Raw genomic sequence first — 20,062 nt, forward strand, 5'->3', positions numbered from 1 at the left:
TTGTATGATAGCTGTGTGTTCGTAGTATATAAAACAGCGGAGTTCCGGGCATTGGTTCACTTTGAAAGAAAAATAAAAATTAAGATTGAAATTTCGATTTAGTCTACATAGAGGTGTGCTATACTGAAACGTTTTCAGGAGTTTTAGGCTTGAATTTGGTCTTGTATGATAGCTGTGTGTTCGTAGTATATAAAACAGCGGAGTTCCGGGCATTGGTTCACTTTGAAAGAAAAATAAAAATTAAGTTTGAAATTTCGATTTAGTGAATTTACAGGTGTGCTATGCTGAAACGTTTTCAGGAGTTTTAGGCTTGAATTTGGTCTTGTATGATAGCTGTGTGTTCGTTCACTTTGAAACGTTCGAACGTTAAAATCATTGCTTGCTGATAGCCAGTAAATTGCTTCTATAGCCTTTTTAAAACGGGAAGTAGACGTGCGCGCCGCCGCGGCGCGCCGCCGCCATAAGGAGTCAGCGCGCCGCCGCCGCCGCCGGTAGTTTAAAATTCGCGCCGAGACAAAACCCGCAAGAGGGTACAAATTTAAAATCAATGGTTATAAAGCGCGTGCAACGTGCATAGCTTTAGCGTTCTGACTGTTCCGTTTTTTTTTAATTCATTGCTTGATTTATTTTAACCCTTAAATCGATAACGTCCACTATACTGGACATCCCAATAAAAAAAATCTGCACCAATTATTAAAGCATAGCATTACTTTCCCCTGGTAGCGTACTTACACTACCAGGAACCTACGACTACTACTACTACGACTACTACTACTACTACTTGAATGATATGTTATTTTTAAGTAAGTAAGAAAATATTGGGAAGCAGTGTGAACATAATCTTTTTGTCAAAGTCCTACAGCAGACTACCTATGCAGAACTTGCAAGGAAGCATCCGACAGACTGACATTTTCCCCTTATTTAATTTTTTTTTATATGACAGTATTAAGCAGCGTTAAATCGTGTAATAGGTTACTAACTGGTCTGTTTTTTACGTGGCAATATGATTTACATAAAAATGTTTTGTGTTGATGGGTAAAAACAAGTGTAAAAAACCGGGCAAGTGCGAGTCGGACTCGCGCACGAAGGGTTCCGTACCATAATGAAAAAAAAACGGAAAAAATGCAAAAAAAAACGGTCACCCATCCAAGTACTGACCACGCCCGATGTTGCTTAACTTTGGTCAAAAATCACGTTTGTTGTATGGGAGCCCCATTTAAATCTTTATTTTATTCTGTTTTTAGTATTTGTTGTTATAGCGGCAACAGAAATACATCATCTGTGAAAATTTCAACTGTCTAGCTATCACGGTTCGTGAGATACAGCCTGGTGACAGACGGACGGACGGACGGACAGACGGACGGACGGACGGACAGCGAAGTCTTAGTAATAGGGTCCCATTTTACCTTTTGGGTACGGAACCCTAAAAAGTGTAATGTCCAGTATTTTGCCCGTTGTCGATTACACGGCACTTTTGCTAAGTCCAATATGTTGGACGTTGCCAAGTATGCGAAGAGTAAAATTATTAAATTTTCTGGTAGTTTTTGTGGTAAATAAATCAAATAGAGGGATGTTAGGTGTTTCAAAACGTTCTAAAAAGTCATTACTTGCGGTAATACAACGTAATTAACCAAATAGATTAAAAAAAAATATTTTTATGGATTTTTTTTCCTGTGGATGTGGTGTGTGTGTGTGTGTGTGTGTGTGTGTGTGGATTTGTTTTTATCAAGAGACAGACCCGATTTCATTTGAGAAATGTATTACGAAAATTTTGATAAAAGTGCAGGCATTATTGTAAAAACCATTGCTCAGATGTTACTGCTTACTAGGATACCCCGCTAAGTTAGATTTAATGTGAAATAAATGACGTCAATGACTGGTAAAATTTTACCACCTACGAGCTATAAACTTATTGCAAAAATATAAAAATAATAGGTTTTACTTACTTAAACTTATTCATTACATAAGTTGACATTATCAGTAAGTGTATTTCTAATTAAAAAATGCAATTATTCTATATTTATTTAAAAAAACATGTATTGGACTAAAAAACCCTTATGCATATAGGTACAGTAGGTACTCTATTATACTCGGCGTGTCCAAAATACTGGACGTCTTGTTATTACGCCGATATATTTTTTTACACCGATCATAGCAACGTCCAACATACTTGACATATGTTTTTTTCAACATTATAATTAGATTTTTTCATGATTTTTCTACAATAAACCAAAAAACAATGTAACACAGTTTTTTTTTTGAGATTTTTCCCTTGTTGATTTAGAGTTAATCTTGGTTTTTCATTATACGTATATTGAAAAGTTGAAAATCCCGCGCCGCCGGCGTTACGCCGCCGCCGTGGATTTTTTCGTGGCGCGCCGCCGCCCGATTTTTTTCTACCGGCGCGCACGTCTAACGGGAAGAGTAGGGTGAATTTTTTTCATTTAATGCCATTGACGTTTCAGACGAATCCTTTTTTAACAAAAATAACTTGAATTCCTTTTAGGACAAAAAATATTTGTAGCATAGAATATCTCATAAAAATGGACACAGATCACCAATATATTTTCAATAAAATCAATCAATCAATCAAAGCATTTAATTTCAGGCTACTAAATAGATATATACCTTACAAACTAACATATATAATTATAAATATCTTAAATACTAAAAAATCATTCCAGTGACGCAGTTTTCTGTACAGTATAGTACAGTGTTGTATTGTGAGCAGTATTTTGGTACAGTCAGCCAAGAAAGTGGTAGACCACTTTCTTGACTGACCGTACTAACAACATGACGTTCCTGCTAGGAAAATCTCTAGGACTAATTAAGTATTATCTTATAAAAATAATAAGATAAATGTTAAAATACACTCGGGTGCAAAGAAATCGGACCACCCCAGCATTTTCAACATTTTTTCAATTTGTGTAAAAACTGTAACCTCGATCATGATAATTTAAATACCACGTGGTAGATAATTTTCTGCCCTATCAAATGACATCAATATTCAGGGGTGGGGATGGATATTGTGCAAAATATGGGCCTGGAAATCACCCCCCTCCAACTGCCTCATTAGCGCATGCACTAATTGACCACTTATCATTAGGTATAAAAACAGTCATTATCATTGTTTATGCATCATTCGTGATTGGTACGTCTTCCTGAACACTACTCTCATCGCCTGAACCTGGAAAAACTGGAGAAAAATGGATACTACCTCGACTGAAGCCGGCCAAGCAGTTGCCCTATTGCAGGGAGGGCTTAGTCAACGTGCAGTGGCTCGACAACTCAACCTATCGAAGTCATCGGTTCAACGTGTCTTCCAGAGATTCCGCGTAGATCAGACGTTATCCAGAAGACCCGGAACTGGCAGAACTCGCATCACTTCTGAGAGAGATGACCGTTTCATCGTTCTTACCTCGCTACGAAATCGTCGACTGAATGCCGTTCAGCTTCAGCAGAAGCTCCTAGAGACCAGGAATGTGTCTATCAGCCGATGGACAGTTAGAAGACGACTGAAGGAGAAGGAATTGACAGCTCACAGAGCTGCAAATGGCCCAAAACTCACCCCAATACATCGTGGACAACGACGCGTCTTCGCTCGCGAACATGAAGAATGGACCCTTCAGCAATGGAGTTCCGTACTTTTTTCCGACGAGTGCAGGATAACTTTGTCTGGCAATGACGGACGGGTACGAGTCTACCGAAGACCTGGGGAGCGGTTCTCTCAATGCTGCATCGAGGAACGTGTTGCTTATGGTGGGGGGTCAATCATGGTCTGGGCTGGTATTTCTTTGGAAGCGAAGACGGACATTGTGTTCATCACAGGGCCAGGTACCAGACCGAATTCAGGCGGTTTGACTGCACGTCGGTACGTGGAGGAAATCCTGGCTGATCATGTGGTCCCATTTGCGGGTTATATCGGCGATGAGTTCATCCTCATGCAAGATAACGCTCGGCCGCATACAGCCCGGATCACTAAGGAGTACTTGGAGGAGGTCGGCATCAGAGTCATGGAGTGGCCAGCTCGCAGTCCTGACCTAAACCCGATCGAGCACATTTGGGACGAGCTGAAAAGAAGAATCCGGGCCAGAAATCCCGCCCCTGAATCCTTACTGGAGCTAAAGACTGCGATCGAAGAAGAATGGGCGGGCATCCCTCAAGACACTGTAAAAAAATTCATAAGATCAATGAAAAACCGAATGACTGCATGTCGTAGGGCTAGAGGAGGCAATATACGGTATTAAAATGCTGAAAATTGTTTTAATTTTTACTTGATATCTTTAGAATCGCAGTTTTCCCATTATGCATAAGTTTCACTCCAGTATGCATTTTTAGGGTGACAAAGTTCTTAGCCCTGAAAGCCTGAAAATATTGGAAGTAAACCTGTGAAAAGCACATCAATTTATAGAGGAAAAGCCAACCTTTCATTAGGTATATAATATGTCACAGTAGCACATACAGTTTTTACAGAAATTGAAAAAATGATAAAAATGCTGGGGTGGTCCGATTTCTTTGCACCCGAGTGTAGTTAAGTTTCATTATGTAAAACGGAACTCAATTGGAATAGAGTTTCACTCTACTAGATAATCGTATCGATTCCGTTCGTGTCAAATCGTTTCAGTCGCGATCAATTATGAAAGTATGTTTACTTAAAAATATAAATCATAACCAATAGAATCGATTATGTGTGTCGCTTAACTTCTAACTCGGATAAATCCATTGAACTCTCTTAGGAAATATCTATCCTATTACCTTTACTTAATACCAAAATCGCAAACAGTTGATCACAGTTGGATTTACCCGAGTTTGAAGTTAAGCGACTCATATGGCATTTGCAGATTTAATCGAGAATCGTAAGAAATCGTTTCTAATGTGCATTGTCACAACCCTATAATTACATGTGTCAGCCTACCTACCCTTCGAGTTTGAAAAATACTATATAAACTTGGAAAATTGCTCCATAACAAATCTGGTTAATTTAATAACATTTTTAAAACATTGCGAAACACGACTGCTCGCTACTGATCCCGGTCCTGTGCTGTTTCTCGCTAGTTTTCAACCCGGAGCTCGCGCAGATCAGCGTCCACCACATCCGCTCATCGATACCTAGGTCGGCCAACCGGGCGGCGTCCAATCGGTTTTCCCTCAAACGCTCTTTTCACCGCCCGATCACCTCCCATTCGCTCAAGATGGCCGAGCTACCGAAGCCTTTGTGCCTTTGTCACACCAATGATGTTTGGTTCCATTTTGCGGAGAATCTTCCTTACGGCCAACCAACTGCTTACTCTCCTCCTTCAGAGTTAGTGTCCAGGCTTCACATCCGTAGGTTAAAATGGGTCGTATTAAGGTCTTGTAAATTCGGATTTTAGTTTTTCTGCTGAGAAGCCTGGACACCAAAACTTTGTGCAGAGCTGCACCGCATCGCAAGGCATTCTGAATACGAATGTCGATTTCCTCGTCACGGGTATTGTTGTTGTTGATTGTACAGCCTAAGTATTTAGACTTGCATAACTAACATTTCCCAAAATATTCCACGGAATAGGATTTACATCCCAATAGAGGGCCTGAAGTATTTTTATTTGGCTGGTAATATTTAATTACTTATAACTTTAACTAACGTTAACTTTAATTTAACTGATCACCAGATACGCCAAATTAACCCAAAAATAGTAAATGACCACCAAAATTTTAAAACATTTTACTTAACAATGTCATGCAAATATTTAACATCTCGTTATCAAATTAAATTAACTAATACACTTGGTGACCTTTTTCTAGAAGCATTTCATTTCTGTAAGGATCGCAGTTCTAACCTACCCTAACTTACTTTTCTAATAGCATTTCTTGCCCTGGTCAACGTGATTTCTAATAACATCGATGGCAACAACATCGCCACTATGATTATTCAAGCCACTTCAAGGAAATTCTGTAGTGTTCAAACACAAAACTTTAATACCTACCTAAAAGTGTTTAAACTCTAAATACATGCATGGCTCTTGCAACTTCCACAAATACCTACTTGCGAAGTGCTCGCCAACGGCCTTCGCTTTCAGACAATTTAACTGCCGTTCGATAAAATATTTTTTTATTTCAATACAGTTTTATGATATTTGTCTCAATATACAAGAGACTATTAGAAATAAGGCTTATATACCTATATAAGTATTTAGGCTATGTTCGCGATGCTCTACAGTACCTTGTGTTTAATTTAAACTTGTAAGTAAGGTTTTGAAAACTTTACGATAAGAAATAGTGCCAATATAGAGGGCGCTACTTGCCTAGTTTACGTGAACCCGGTTCCAAACTGTTCTTCATAAACTTTCTATTATTTTTGTGTTTTTATTAGCATTCCAATTACTGTAACCACACAAAATTTCAATATTTTAGGACTTGAGGAACCAATGTTTTCAGGTTTATGGGTATTTTTAGGTATCCCCATTTTAACAAGTTGTAGAGCGAAAGTTACTGGTCACCAGATGTGTTTGCATACAGACCTATCTCTACATGCCAAATTTCAGCCTTCTAAGACATCAGAAAGTAGTATGTATTTTCTATGACAAGAATTTCATATGGCTCGGACAGTGAATATTAAGATATCTATAAAATCTAAAGTACAAAAAGTAAGTAATCTAATAAAACTTAGATATGCACTGCCTTTTGCCCTTTATGTCGTCTTGTGCCCCCGGGCACGGCCGTACCCCCAGATATAAGTCTGGGACCTAAATATTTGAGCTACTTTTGAGGGGTAAACAAGAAAACTAAAAGTTTTTCAAACTTGACTTCACACACTAATATTAGTGTGTGAAGTCAATGAACCTTTGTGGGGTCAATGAACTCACGTGGGTTCATTGACACCATAAACGCGGTAGGTTGAAAGGTGATAAGTGATAAAAGAGGTCATAAGGATAAAATAACATGTATATCATGGAATTCATACGACCATTATTAATCAATCTGCGTTTTTATAATGTATATGTAAAGATAAAAACATAAATTTATTTAAGAGGAAAGGGGACAGCCGCCCTCTCCATACAAACGTAGTCTCCATTTTCCTCTCTGGATATTGACATTATGGAAATTATTTGTACATAATTTGTCTATATACATAAATATCTATTGCCGGGAACTCCGCTGTTTTATATACTACAAACACATAGCTAACATACAAGACCAAATTTAAGCCTAAAACTCCTGAAAACGTTTCAGCTTAGCACACCTCTATGTAGACTAAAACGAAATTTCAAACTTAATTTTTATTTTTCTTTCAAAGTGAACCAATGCCCAGAACTCCGCTGTTTTATATACTACGAACACATAGCTAACATACAAGACCAAATTTAAGCCTAAAACTCCCGAAAACGTTTCAGCATAGCACACCTCTATGTAGACTAAATCGAAATTTCAAACTTAATTTTTATTTTTCTTTCAAAGTGAACCAATGCCCGGAACTCCGCTGTTATATATACTACGAACACACAGCTATCATACAAGACCAAATTCAAGCCTAAAACTCCTAAAAACGTTTCAGCATAGCACACCTGTAAATTGACTAAATCGAAATTTCAAACTTAATTTTTATTTTTCTTTCAAAGTAAACTAATGCCCGGAACTCCGCTGTTTTATATACTACGAACACACAGCTAACATACAAGACCAAATTTAAGCCTAAAACTCCTGAAAACGTTTCAGCTTAGCACACCTCTATGTAGACTAAAACGAAATTTCAAACTTAATTTTTATTTTTCTTTCAAAGTGAACCAGTGCCCGGAACTCCGCTGTTTTATATACTATGAACACACAGCTATCATACAAGACCAAATTCAAGCCTAAAACTCCTGAAAACGTTTCAGCATAGCACACCTCTATGTAGACTAAATCGAAATTTCAAACTTAATTTTTATTTTTCTTTCAAAGTGAAGCAATGCCCGGAACTCTGCTGTTTTATATACTACGAACACACAGCTATCATACAAGACCAAATTCAAGCCTAAAACTCCTGAAATCGTTTCAGCATAGCACACCTGTAAATTCACTAAATCGAAATTTCAATCTTAATTTTTATTTTTCTTTCAAAGTGAACCAATGCCCGGAACTCCGCTGTTTTATATACTATGAACACACAGCTATCATGCAAGACCAAATTCAAGTCTAAATCTGCTGAAAATGTTTCAGCATAGCACACCTGTAAATTCACTAAATCGAAATTTCAAACTTAATTTTTATTTTTCTTTCAAAGTGAACCAATGCCCGGAACTCCGCTGTTTTACATACTATGAACACACAGCTATCATACAAGACCAAATTCAAGCCTAAAACTCCTGAAAACGTTTCAGCATAGCACACCTGTAAATTCACTAAATCGAAATTTCAAACTTAATTTTTATTTTTCTTTCAAAGTGAACCAATGCCCGGAACTCCGCTGTTTTATATACTATGAACACACAGCTATCATGCAAGACCAAATTCAAGTCTAAATCTGCTGAAAATGTTTCAGCATAGCACACCTGTAAATTCACTAAATCGAAATTTCAAACTTAATTTTTATTTTTCTTTCAAAGTGAACCAATGCCCGGAACTCCGCTGTTTTACATACTATGAACACACAGCTATCATACAAGACCAAATTCAAGCCTAAAACTCCTGAAAACGTTTCAGCATAGCACACCTGTAAATTCACTAAATCGAAATTTCAAACTTAATTTTTATTTTTCTTTCAAAGTGAACCAATGCCCGGAACTCCGCTGTTTTATATACTATGAACACACAGCTATCATGCAAGACCAAATTCAAGTCTAAATCTGCTGAAAATGTTTCAGCATAGCACACCTGAACATTCACTAAATCGAAATTTCAAACTTAATTTTTATTTTTCTTTCAAAGTGAACCAATGCCCGGAACTCCGCTGTTTTATATACTACGAACACACAGCTATCATACAAGACCAAATTCAAGCCTAAAACTCCTGAAAACGTTTCAGCATAGCACACCTCTATGTAGACTAAATCGAAATTTCAAACTTAATTTTTATTTTTCTTTCAAAGTAAACTAATGCCCGGAACTCCGCTGTTTTATATACTACGAACACACAGCTATCATTCAAGACCAAATGCAAGCCTACATCTTCTGAAAACGTTTCAGCATAGCACACCTGTAAATTCACTAAATCGAAATTATAAACTTAATTTTTATTTTTCTTTCAAAGTGAACCAATGCCCGGAACTCCGCTGTTTTATATACTATGAACACACAGCTATCATACAAGACCAAATTCAAGCCTAAAACTCCTGAAAACGTTTCAGCATAGCACACCTCTATGTAGACTAAATCGAAATTTCAAACTTAATTTTTATTTTTCTTTCAAAGTGAACCAATGCCCGGAACTCTGCTGTTTTATATACTACGAACACACAGCTATCATACAAGACCAAATTCAAGCCTAAAACTCCTGAAAACGTTTCAGCATAGCACACCTCTATGTAGACTAAATCGAAATTTCATACTTAATTTTTATTTTTCTTTCAAAGTGAACCAATGCCCGGAACTCCGCTGTTTTATATACTACGAACACACAGCTATCATACAAGACCAAATTCAAGCCTAAAACTCCTGAAAACGTTTCAGCATAGCATACCTCTATGTAGACTAAATTGAAATTTCAAACTTAATTTTTATTTTTCTTTCAAAGTGAACCAATGCCCGGAACTCCGCTGTTTTATATACTACGAACACACAGCTATCATACAAAACCAAATTCAAGCCTAAATCTGCTGAAAACCATTCAGCATAGCACACCTGTAATTTCAATAAATCGAATTTTCGAATTTAATTTTTATTTTTCTTTCAAAGTGAACCAATGCCCGGAACTCTGCTGTTTTATATACTACGAACACACAGCTATCATACAAGACCAAATTCAAGCCTAAAACTCCTGAAAACGTTTCAGCATAGCACACCTGTAAATTCACTAAATCGAAATTTCAAACTTAATTTTTATTTTTCTTTCAAAGTGAACCAATGCCCGGAACTCCGCTGTTTTATATACTACGAACACACAGCTATCATACAAGACCAAATTCAAGCCTAAAACTCCTGAAAACGTTTCAGTATAGCACACCTCTATGTAGACTAAATCGAAATTTCAATATTAATTTTTATTTTTCTTTCAAAGTGAACCAATGCCCGGAACTCCGCTGTTTTACATACTACGAACACACAGCTATCATACAAGACCAAATTCAAGCCTAAAACTCCTGAAAACGTTTCAGCATAGCACACCTGTAAATTCACTAAATCAAAATTACAAACTTAATTTTTATTTTTCTTTCAAAGTGAACCAATGCCCGGAACTCCGCTGTTTTACATACTATGAACACACAGCTATCATACAAGACCAAATTCAAGCCTAAAACTCCTGAAAACATTTCAGCATAGCATACCTCTATGTAGACTAAATCGAAATTTCAAACTTAATTTTTATTTTTCTTTCAAAGTGAACCAGTGCCCGGAACTCCGCTGTTTTATATACTATGAACACACAGCTATCATGCAAGACCAAATTCAAGCCTAAAACTCCTGAAAACGTTTCAGCATAGCACACCTGTAAATTCACTAAATCGAAATTTCAAACTTAATTTTTATTTTTCTTTCAAAGTGAACCAATGCCCGGAACTCCGCTGTTTTATATACTACGAACACACAGCTATTATACAAGACCAAATTCAAGCCTAAAACTCCTGAAAACGTTTCAGCATAGCACACCTGTAAATTCACTAAATCGAAATTTCAAACTTAATTTTTATTTTTCTTTCAAAGTGAACCAATGCCCGGAACTCCGCTGTTTTATATACTACGAACACACAGCTATCATACAAGACCAAATTCAAGCCTAAATCTCCTGAAAACGTTTCAGCATAGCATACCTCTATGTACACTAAATCGAAATTTCAAACTTAATTTTTATTTTTCTTTCAAAGTGAACCAATGCCCGGAACTCTGCTGTTTTATATACTACGAACACACAGCTATCATACAAGACCAAATTCAAGCCTAAAACTCCTGAAAACGTTTCAGCATAGCACACCTGTAAATTCACTAAATCGAAATTTCAAACTTAATTTTTATTTTTCTTTCAAAGTGAACCAATGCCCGGAACTCCGCTGTTTTATATACTACGAACACACAGCTATCATACAAGACCAAATTCAAGCCTAAAACTCCTGAAAACGTTTCAGTATAGCACACCTCTATGTAGACTAAATCGAAATTTCAATATTAATTTTTATTTTTCTTTCAAAGTGAACCAATGCCCGGAACTCCGCTGTTTTACATACTACGAACACACAGCTATCATACAAGACCAAATTCAAGCCTAAAACTCCTGAAAACGTTTCAGCATAGCACACCTGTAAATTCACTAAATCAAAATTACAAACTTAATTTTTATTTTTCTTTCAAAGTGAACCAATGCCCGGAACTCCGCTGTTTTACATACTATGAACACACAGCTATCATACAAGACCAAATTCAAGCCTAAAACTCCTGAAAACATTTCAGCATAGCATACCTCTATGTAGACTAAATCGAAATTTCAAACTTAATTTTTATTTTTCTTTCAAAGTGAACCAGTGCCCGGAACTCCGCTGTTTTATATACTATGAACACACAGCTATCATACAAGACCAAATTCAAGCCTAAAACTCCTGAAAACGTTTCAGCATAGCACACCTGTAAATTCACTAAATCGAAATTTCAAACTTAATTTTTATTTTTCTTTCAAAGTGAACCAATGCCCGGAACTCCGCTGTTTTATATACTACGAACACACAGCTATTATACAAGACCAAATTCAAGCCTAAAACTCCTGAAAACGTTTCAGCATAGCACACCTGTAAATTCACTAAATCGAAATTTCAAACTTAATTTTTATTTTTCTTTCAAAGTGAACCAATGCCCGGAACTCCGCTGTTTTACATACTACGAACACACAGCTATCACACAAGACCAAATTCAAGCCTAAAACTCCTGAAAACGTTTCAGCATAGCATACCTCTATGTAGACTAAATCAAAATTTCAAACTTAATTTTTATTTTTCTTTCAAAGTGAACCAATGCCCGGAACTCCGCTGTTTTATATACTATGAACACACAGCTATCATGCAAGACCAAATTCAAGTCTAAATCTGCTGAAAATGTTTCAGCATAGCACACCTGTACATTCACTAAATCGAAATTTCAAACTTAATTTTTATTTTTCTTTCAAAGTGAAACAATGCCCGGAACTCTGCTGTTTTATATACTACGAACACACAGCTAACATACAAGACCAAATTTAAGCCTAAAATTCCTGAAAACGTTTCAGCATAGCACACCTGTAAATTGAATAAATCGAAATTTCAAACTTAATTTTTATTTTTCTTTCAAAGTGAACCAATGCCCGGAACTCCGCTGTTTTATATACTACGAACACACAGCTATCATACAAGACCAAATTCAAGTCTAAATCTGCTGAAAACGTTTCAGCATAGCACACCTGTAAATTCACTAACTCGAATATTTCAAACTTAATTTTTATTTTTTTTTCAAAGTGAACCAATGCCCGGAACTCCGCTGTTTTATATACTATGAACACACAGCTATCATACAAAACCAAATTCAAGCCTAAATCTGCTGAAAACCTTTCAGCATAGCACACCTGTAATTTTAATAAATTGAATTTTCGAATTTAATTTTTATTTTTCTTTCAAAGTGAACCAATGCCCGGAACTCCGCTGTTTTACATACTACGAACACACAGCTATCATACAAGACCAAATTCAAGCCTAAAACTCCTGAAAACGTTTCAGCATAGCACACCTGTAAATTCACTAAATCGAAATTTCAAACTTAATTTTTATTTTTCTTTCAAAGTGAACCAATGCCCGGAACTCCGCTCTTTTACATACTACGAACACACAGCTATCATACAAGACCAAATTCAAGCCTAAAACTCCTGAAAACGTTTCAGCATAGCATACCTCTATGTAGACTAAATCAAAATTTCAAACTTAATTTTTATTTTTCTTTCAAAGTGAACCAATGCCCGGAACTCCGCTCTTTTATATACTATGAACACACAGCTATCATGCAAGACCAAATTCAAGTCTAAATCTGCTGAAAATGTTTCAGCATAGCACACCTGTACATTCACTAAATCGAAATTTCAAACTTAATTTTTATTTTTCTTTCAAAGTGAAACAATGCCCGGAACTCTGCTGTTTTATATACTACGAACACACAGCTAACATACAAGACCAAATTTAAGCCTAAAATTCCTAAAAACGTTTCAGCATAGCACACCTGTAAATTGAATAAATCGAAATTTCAAACTTAATTTTTATTTTTCTTTCAAAGTGAACCAATGCCCGGAACTCCGCTGTTTTATATACTACGAACACACAGCTATCATACAAGACCAAATTCAAGTCTAAATCTGCTGAAAACGTTTCAGCATAGCACACCTGTAAATTCACTAAATCGAATATTTCAAACTTAATTTTTATTTTTTTTTCAAAGTGAACCAATGCCCGGAACTCCGCTGTTTTATATACTATGAACACACAGCTATCATACAAAACCAAATTCAAGCCTAAATCTGCTGAAAACCTTTCAGCATAGCACACCTGTAATTTCAATAAATCGAATTTTCGAATTTAATTTTTATTTTTCTTTCAAAGTGAACCAATGCCCGGAACTCCGCTGTTTTACATACTACGAACACACAGCTATCATACAAGACCAAATTCAAGCCTAAAACTCCTGAAAACGTTTCAGCATAGCATACCTCTATGTAGACTAAATCAAAATTTCAAACTTAATTTTTATTTTTCTTTCAAAGTGAACCAATGCCCGGAACTCCGCTGTTTTATATACTATGAACATACAGCTATCATACAAGACCAAATTTAAGCCTAAAACTCCTGAAAACGTTTCAGCATAGCACACCTGTAAATTGTCTATATATTGAAAAATAAGAAAAATTCAAAGATAATGGTTTTCTACACTTTATAGGTCATGCCAGGGCCAGGCACTCCCTAGTTCTGTATACATAGAACGCACAGCTATCATTTTAGACTCAAAACACGCTTAGAACTTTTAAAAATATATTTTTCTATTTACGCGTGTATTTTTTTAATTTTAAGTTTATGAAAGTTACATTTTTGTGACTTCCTTGCTCGATTTAGAACCGAGAACTCCTAAGTTCTGTAAACAATAGAGCTAGAGCTTTCGTTTGGAACCAAATATATGTCTGTGCGTTGTTAAATGACATCAGCATAGCACGTGTGAACTTAGCATATCATATAATTTAAAATCTAGTTAAAAATTGTAGTAAATGTTCTCAAAGATGCCTTTTTTTTGTCAGGAACTCTTTGTTACCATGTGTCGAGGCGAGCATATTTTTTTTATCCCATTTGTAACAAAATGATATGCTAGTGTGTGAACTTAGCATATCATTTTGTGAAATTCCATAGTATTGGTTTTCACGGTAAAAACGCCAGAACTATTGCTAAAAAGTATCAGGAACTCTAGAACTATGGTGCATGCTAATAGAACTCCAATAAAAACGTGATCTGCTAGACTTTGATATGCCAACTTCACAGACATGCTATTTACTACGTTTAAAGCAGTGAATTTGACAAATTCTTCTTACACTCCGGCCGAGTTCCAATCCGAATCTTTTTTACATTCAAACAACAATAAAAATATCGATAACTAACCTTTTAAATCCCAAATGCCCATAGCGCCAGAAAAGTTTACGCTATAACCTGCCAAAGCGTATACTTAAGCGTAACACGCTATAGGTAAAAGCAAAGAGAATAGATAGTATAGAGGGGTCCTGTCATTGTCAATTTTGTAGTCACGGTACATTTACTGCCATCTATCGACACACGATTAAAACATAAAATAAAATTGAAAATGTATAAAATAATCAAAATATGTTTACGGATAAATGATTCTTATTTTTTATTGTTCCATACTGACCCATGTTCTTTCACTGATATGTGTTAAAATTGTTAAATACCAAACGGTGTCGTTAACGCCATCTAGCCGAGAATAGGCCAAAGGTAATGGCGCCATCTATTCGAGAATGACTTTTCCTTGGCCGTCCGAGGCACGTTTTTTTCTTAGACTTTATTTATCTTATACGGAGTTATATATATCTCTGGTAAAAGTGAAGGTTTAAATTTGTTACTCTACCTATATTTAGGTAATATTTTTGGCCATAAAAAATAGCGCCTAAAAAGGAAAAAAAAATAAGACTTGGATATTCAATGATTATTTACATTAAAAATATCAAATTACGTTCTTCAAGAAGCAGAAGGTATTTAGGGTTCTCAAAGGTTCAAATTGCAACGCGTAAGTGGCTCCTCTGATGTTACTTATATATCCATGGGCGGCGATTACTGCTTCCCATCAGGCGGCTAGTCTGCTCGTTTGCTGCCTATTTCATAAATAAAATAAATAATAAACAAATACGTCCAATAGGTAGGTATTACGCTCAAAATGCCTTTATATCAGTGTAAAAATCAAAAGTGGTAATACTGCGCAAAACATGAAAGAGTCAAGTGGTCGCTGTGGTTCGCCCTGGAGTGTTTGCTGAACATGACGTGGGGTAAAAAATGGATGTAGCATGTAAATTTCATTTTAAAAATGGCTGCTTTGCAATGTTTCGTGCAAAGTTGTGCGATCGTCGACAAAGCAGAATATTTACAATAAAATTATCGGATGTTGCCATGTTTTTACGGTTAGTTATCCAGGGGAAAAATAATTATGAATATTATTAATTTTACAGTACATCTGGCACTAGATTACGACACCGGTGCTATAAGAAGCACATTACATAACTACGTCGAAAATTTAAAGGGCCATATGTACTGTAAAACGTGTTACGATACACGTGCGAACAGGTAATTTCCTATTTTCCGCATTTGTATCGTAAATAACTATTATGCAACCGCTCTTTGTAATGCAGCGTTTGGCTTTGTAAACTGCCGGATAATAGAGCGGATCACCTCACTCGCTAATTGCCGGAGTGCCTCGCTAACAGAGTGCACAATAAATAAATAAATATTGTTGGACATTATTACACAAATTGACTAAGTCCCACAGTGAGCTCAATAAGGCTTGTGTTGTGGGTACTTAGACAACGGTATATATCATATATACATATTTATAAATACTTAAATACATAGAAAACATCCATGACTCGGGAACAAATATCTGTGTTCATCACACAAATAAATGCCCTTACCGGGATTCGAACCCAGGACCATCGGCTTCACAGGCAGGGTCACTACCCACTAGGCCAGACCGGTCGTCAAACATACTGCCGTATTCGAACTTCAAGATATTCACAAGAGACGACACGTACTAGATCCATTCTAGATACGTTATAGTTTAGATATCAACTAGTTCTCTTTTGCAGCGCAATTCGGGCAACTAATGTCACTTGTACGTTAGATAGAGTAAGATATCTATTAGATGTGAATTGGGTCTCTAAGTCATATCCTGTGGAAATCGTTCAACAGTATCTCCAGAATCGCACAAATATCAAATTTGACAGGTTAGATCTTAAACATAATTATCGTTATCGTATCTTGGTGATGTCTAAAAGATGTCTAATAGATGTCTATTTCAAAATCCGAATCGGGCCCATACACATAAACAATGTATTAGTAGATATTTTAAACAAGCACCTAACCTATTTCCTCCCTTGTTTCAGAACCCACATTTGAAGACTTCCAAATTCACATCCAGTAATTGACTATGAGAGAATAAGCGAAAAACAATGTCCGGACGCCGGGCGAAGTGTCTGAGTGTCGAGTGTTGTGTGCAGTGAACTGTGAAGTGCCTGGAACATGTGAAGCCGAGCAAGATGTGGACGGCTGAGCTTAGCTGTATTATCATATTGTTTGGTAAGTTTGCACTTTTACTTCAGCGACGGCCTTTTTACGGATAACAGATGTAAAATGTGCCTTCGTTTCGTTAATGCGGAGGTTGCAACAATTTCAACGGTATCAAATTGTTACGATTTTGTTCTTAAGGTGACATTCCATTTCCAACTGCAGCTGCAATACTGTTCATTTTACTATGGAAATTGACAATGACAGCGATGCGTTCAGTACTGGTAGTGCAGCTGCGGTTAGAAATGGAATGTTACCATTATTTTAATACAGCCTTAACCTTTCGTATGCGCTTGTCAAAAAAAATCCATCTTTATCTATAAAGCAATAGCAATCATGACAACTTCATGTTTAAGTTGAATATATATGGAGCAGATCTGCTTCTAAGCATACCAAAGGTTAAAGACGCTCACGCGGATTGGTGACCTGGTGGTGATAGATTAGTGATATGGAGTTAGTAACTTTAAACAAAAAGAACTGTACAAAACAATGAAAACGCCTAGCACTTTCCCGCACTTGTCAGTGTTTGTGTCGTTGTTAATCCATGTTAAGAAGAATTTATTTATTTTGTGCTTATAGATTCAGTGTATTTTTATAATGGCTTTTAATTCTAGGTGCTTTTAGCAAGATTCCGCCAATATCTAACGCTTTATTCATAAAACTAAAAATAATCCTTTATAATATTCTATCACTTTCTAATAAATGTTCGGTACGTTAACGGAGAATATAATTGACAGGAGCTTAATTATGTTTTTTGCAAAACCGGTGTAGTATCGGAACTTAAAATTTAACAATTTCATTTGTTATGTCGTACAGTCAACTGTAAAAATATGGGTGTAGACAACTTACTTAAAAATATGTCCCATAGTTCTTAATTCACTGACATAAGAGTTATGGGACATGTTTTTGAGATGATTTGTACACCCATATTTTTACAGTTTACTGTACATATCAATAATAAACAAGACGAACTGAGAGTAATAACTACAACAAATAACAATTACGAATCAAGTTATGATTTACAAAGTTCGATTGCCACTTTAGACTACGGAATCAAACAATTATTATGTTATGAACAACCTAAACAAATAACTGATGTTAACAAACGTTAATTAAGTTTGGTGTTTCGGGGAAACGTTAATTGAGTCTTTATTTCAATAACTATGTCAAATGTAATCGAAACTGATAAGGTTTCAATTGTTTCGTCATAAAAGTGTAATGTTAAAATGTATAAATTGATTGATTTGTGAGGCGGTGTGACATCATTTTTAATTAGTAAACGCGTGTTTGCTTGTAGTAATTAGGTAATCTATATATATAAAAATGAATCCCTATTTCCCTTGGTCACGGAATCACGCGTGAATGCCTGGACCAATTTCGCTGATTATTTTTGTGTTGTGTTTGTTATTGTCAGGAGAAGGTTCTTATGAAAGAAAAAATTAACAAACTGCAAAATAATAAACAGATGGTGAAACGAAGTTCGTAACTACTTATAACTGAGCGATTTATCTTTAAACACCAATATTTGAAAATCAATATCTTAAAAGTGTCTGAATGGAATCTTTCCCTAAATATGAGATATCGTCAAAGTCGTATTAAAAAAACCGGCCAAGTGAGAGTCGGACTCGCGTTTCTAGGGTTCCGTACATACGACTCACGCTTGACTGCACATTTCAAATAGGTTTTCCTGTCATCTATAGATAAAGAACTATTTTGTGTATTTTTTTTCAATATTTTAGCCCTAGCAGTTTCGGAGACAAAGGGGGGGGGGGTCATTTTTTGGCTGTTTTCTTAAATAACTTCGAACCTATGTATTTTAAAATTATAAAAAAACATGTCCATCATTGGGTCACTAATTTACATATGTGTACCAAATTTCAACTTAATTGGTCCAGTAGTTTCCGAGAAAATAGGCTGTGACAGACGGACAGGCAGACAGACGCACGAGTGATCCTATAAGGGTTCCGTTTTTTGTTTTTGAGCTACGGAACCCTAAAAAGGGTGAAAACCCTAACAAACTGTCAAACAAGAATCGGCTTCACCGTTCCCGCACAAAGGAAGAGTGTTAATCACGCGAACGGCATTGTTTCTATTAACCCCAACCAACAGTCATGCCTAAACGCCTCACTACAAATGCAGACAAATGAGACTCGTTTATCTCACAGAAATTTCCTTTTCAATAAGCTGAATACAAAATGAAATATTTACAAAACGGCCCGGTTAATGTCCAAAAAGTGGGGCATAAAAAATAACAGCACGTGACGGGAAACAAAGTACGTTTTTATCGGGGTAAGGGATCGCTCTAATGGAGGCTGTGTTTGGACGTAATCGGGTGAAATCGGTGCGATTCGGGAGTAGTCGGGAAGATTCCGAAATTGGGCAGTAGGCGGTTGAGCCAATGACCAGTCAGCATGAATAGCGGTTAGAGCAACATGCCACATTCTACCACATCCTAATCATATTAGAATTAGGGATAAGAAAAATGACCAAGTGCTCTATGTACTTATCATCATTCTCTTTTCGCCGTGTCCGGCGACAGGGGCGACAGCGACTCCCAGGCCTATTCGGATTTCGAGATAATCACAAGATCTTGAGACGATTTAGAGATCAACTAGATCTACATTAGATATCGACTAGATGTGACTTGGATATCTACTTAAGTCATAACTTGTCGAAATCATTCAAGAGGACCTCCAGAATCACGGAAACGTCGAATTTGACATATCTATCTTACAAATATCTTTAAATTATCCGCATCGTAACTTGTTGAAGTCTAGTAGAAATCTAATTCATTTTCCGAATCGAGCCGTCCGTCAATTGTTTTTTTACCAGATTAGACTTCATTTCGAAACTTGAATGAGGCAACAAGGCCAATATCACATACACATAAGACTATCATTCATATAAATCTCATAAACTTAAAGACTAAACAATATTTTGGCAATACCGTGTGGCTCCGTTTGAATCGCCTGCTCACTGAGTCTCTTTACTGGCAGAGTGACGAGCACTCGGCCGGCTACTAATGTATGGCTGTTGTTGTGTACTAAATATAGGTACTTACTTCACAACAGTTATACATGAAAAAGTACACAGACTACCTTATCCCTCTGAGAAATCTC

The 20,062-nt window shown here is 36.3% G+C and overlaps 1 protein-coding gene and 1 long non-coding RNA gene across 2 annotated transcripts in view; both read left to right on the forward strand.

Annotated features, from left to right (window-relative positions):
* LOC134798740 (uncharacterized) overlaps positions 1–20,062 on the forward strand; it is a 461,223-nt gene that overhangs the window by 174,227 nt on the left and 266,934 nt on the right. The window lies entirely within an intron of this gene.
* LOC134798716 (limbic system-associated membrane protein-like) overlaps positions 1–20,062 on the forward strand; it is a 140,790-nt gene that overhangs the window by 45,690 nt on the left and 75,038 nt on the right. Inside the window, exon 2 of the mRNA XM_063771100.1 lies at positions 16,763–16,955. Coding sequence (XP_063627170.1) covers positions 16,916–16,955 — 40 coding nt within the window. The 5' untranslated portion in view covers positions 16,763–16,915. The remainder of the gene's footprint in view (positions 1–16,762; positions 16,956–20,062) is intronic.

This window comes from Cydia splendana, chromosome 17, assembly GCF_910591565.1.
Source record: "Cydia splendana chromosome 17, ilCydSple1.2, whole genome shotgun sequence".
NCBI lineage: Eukaryota > Metazoa > Arthropoda > Insecta > Lepidoptera > Tortricidae > Cydia > Cydia splendana.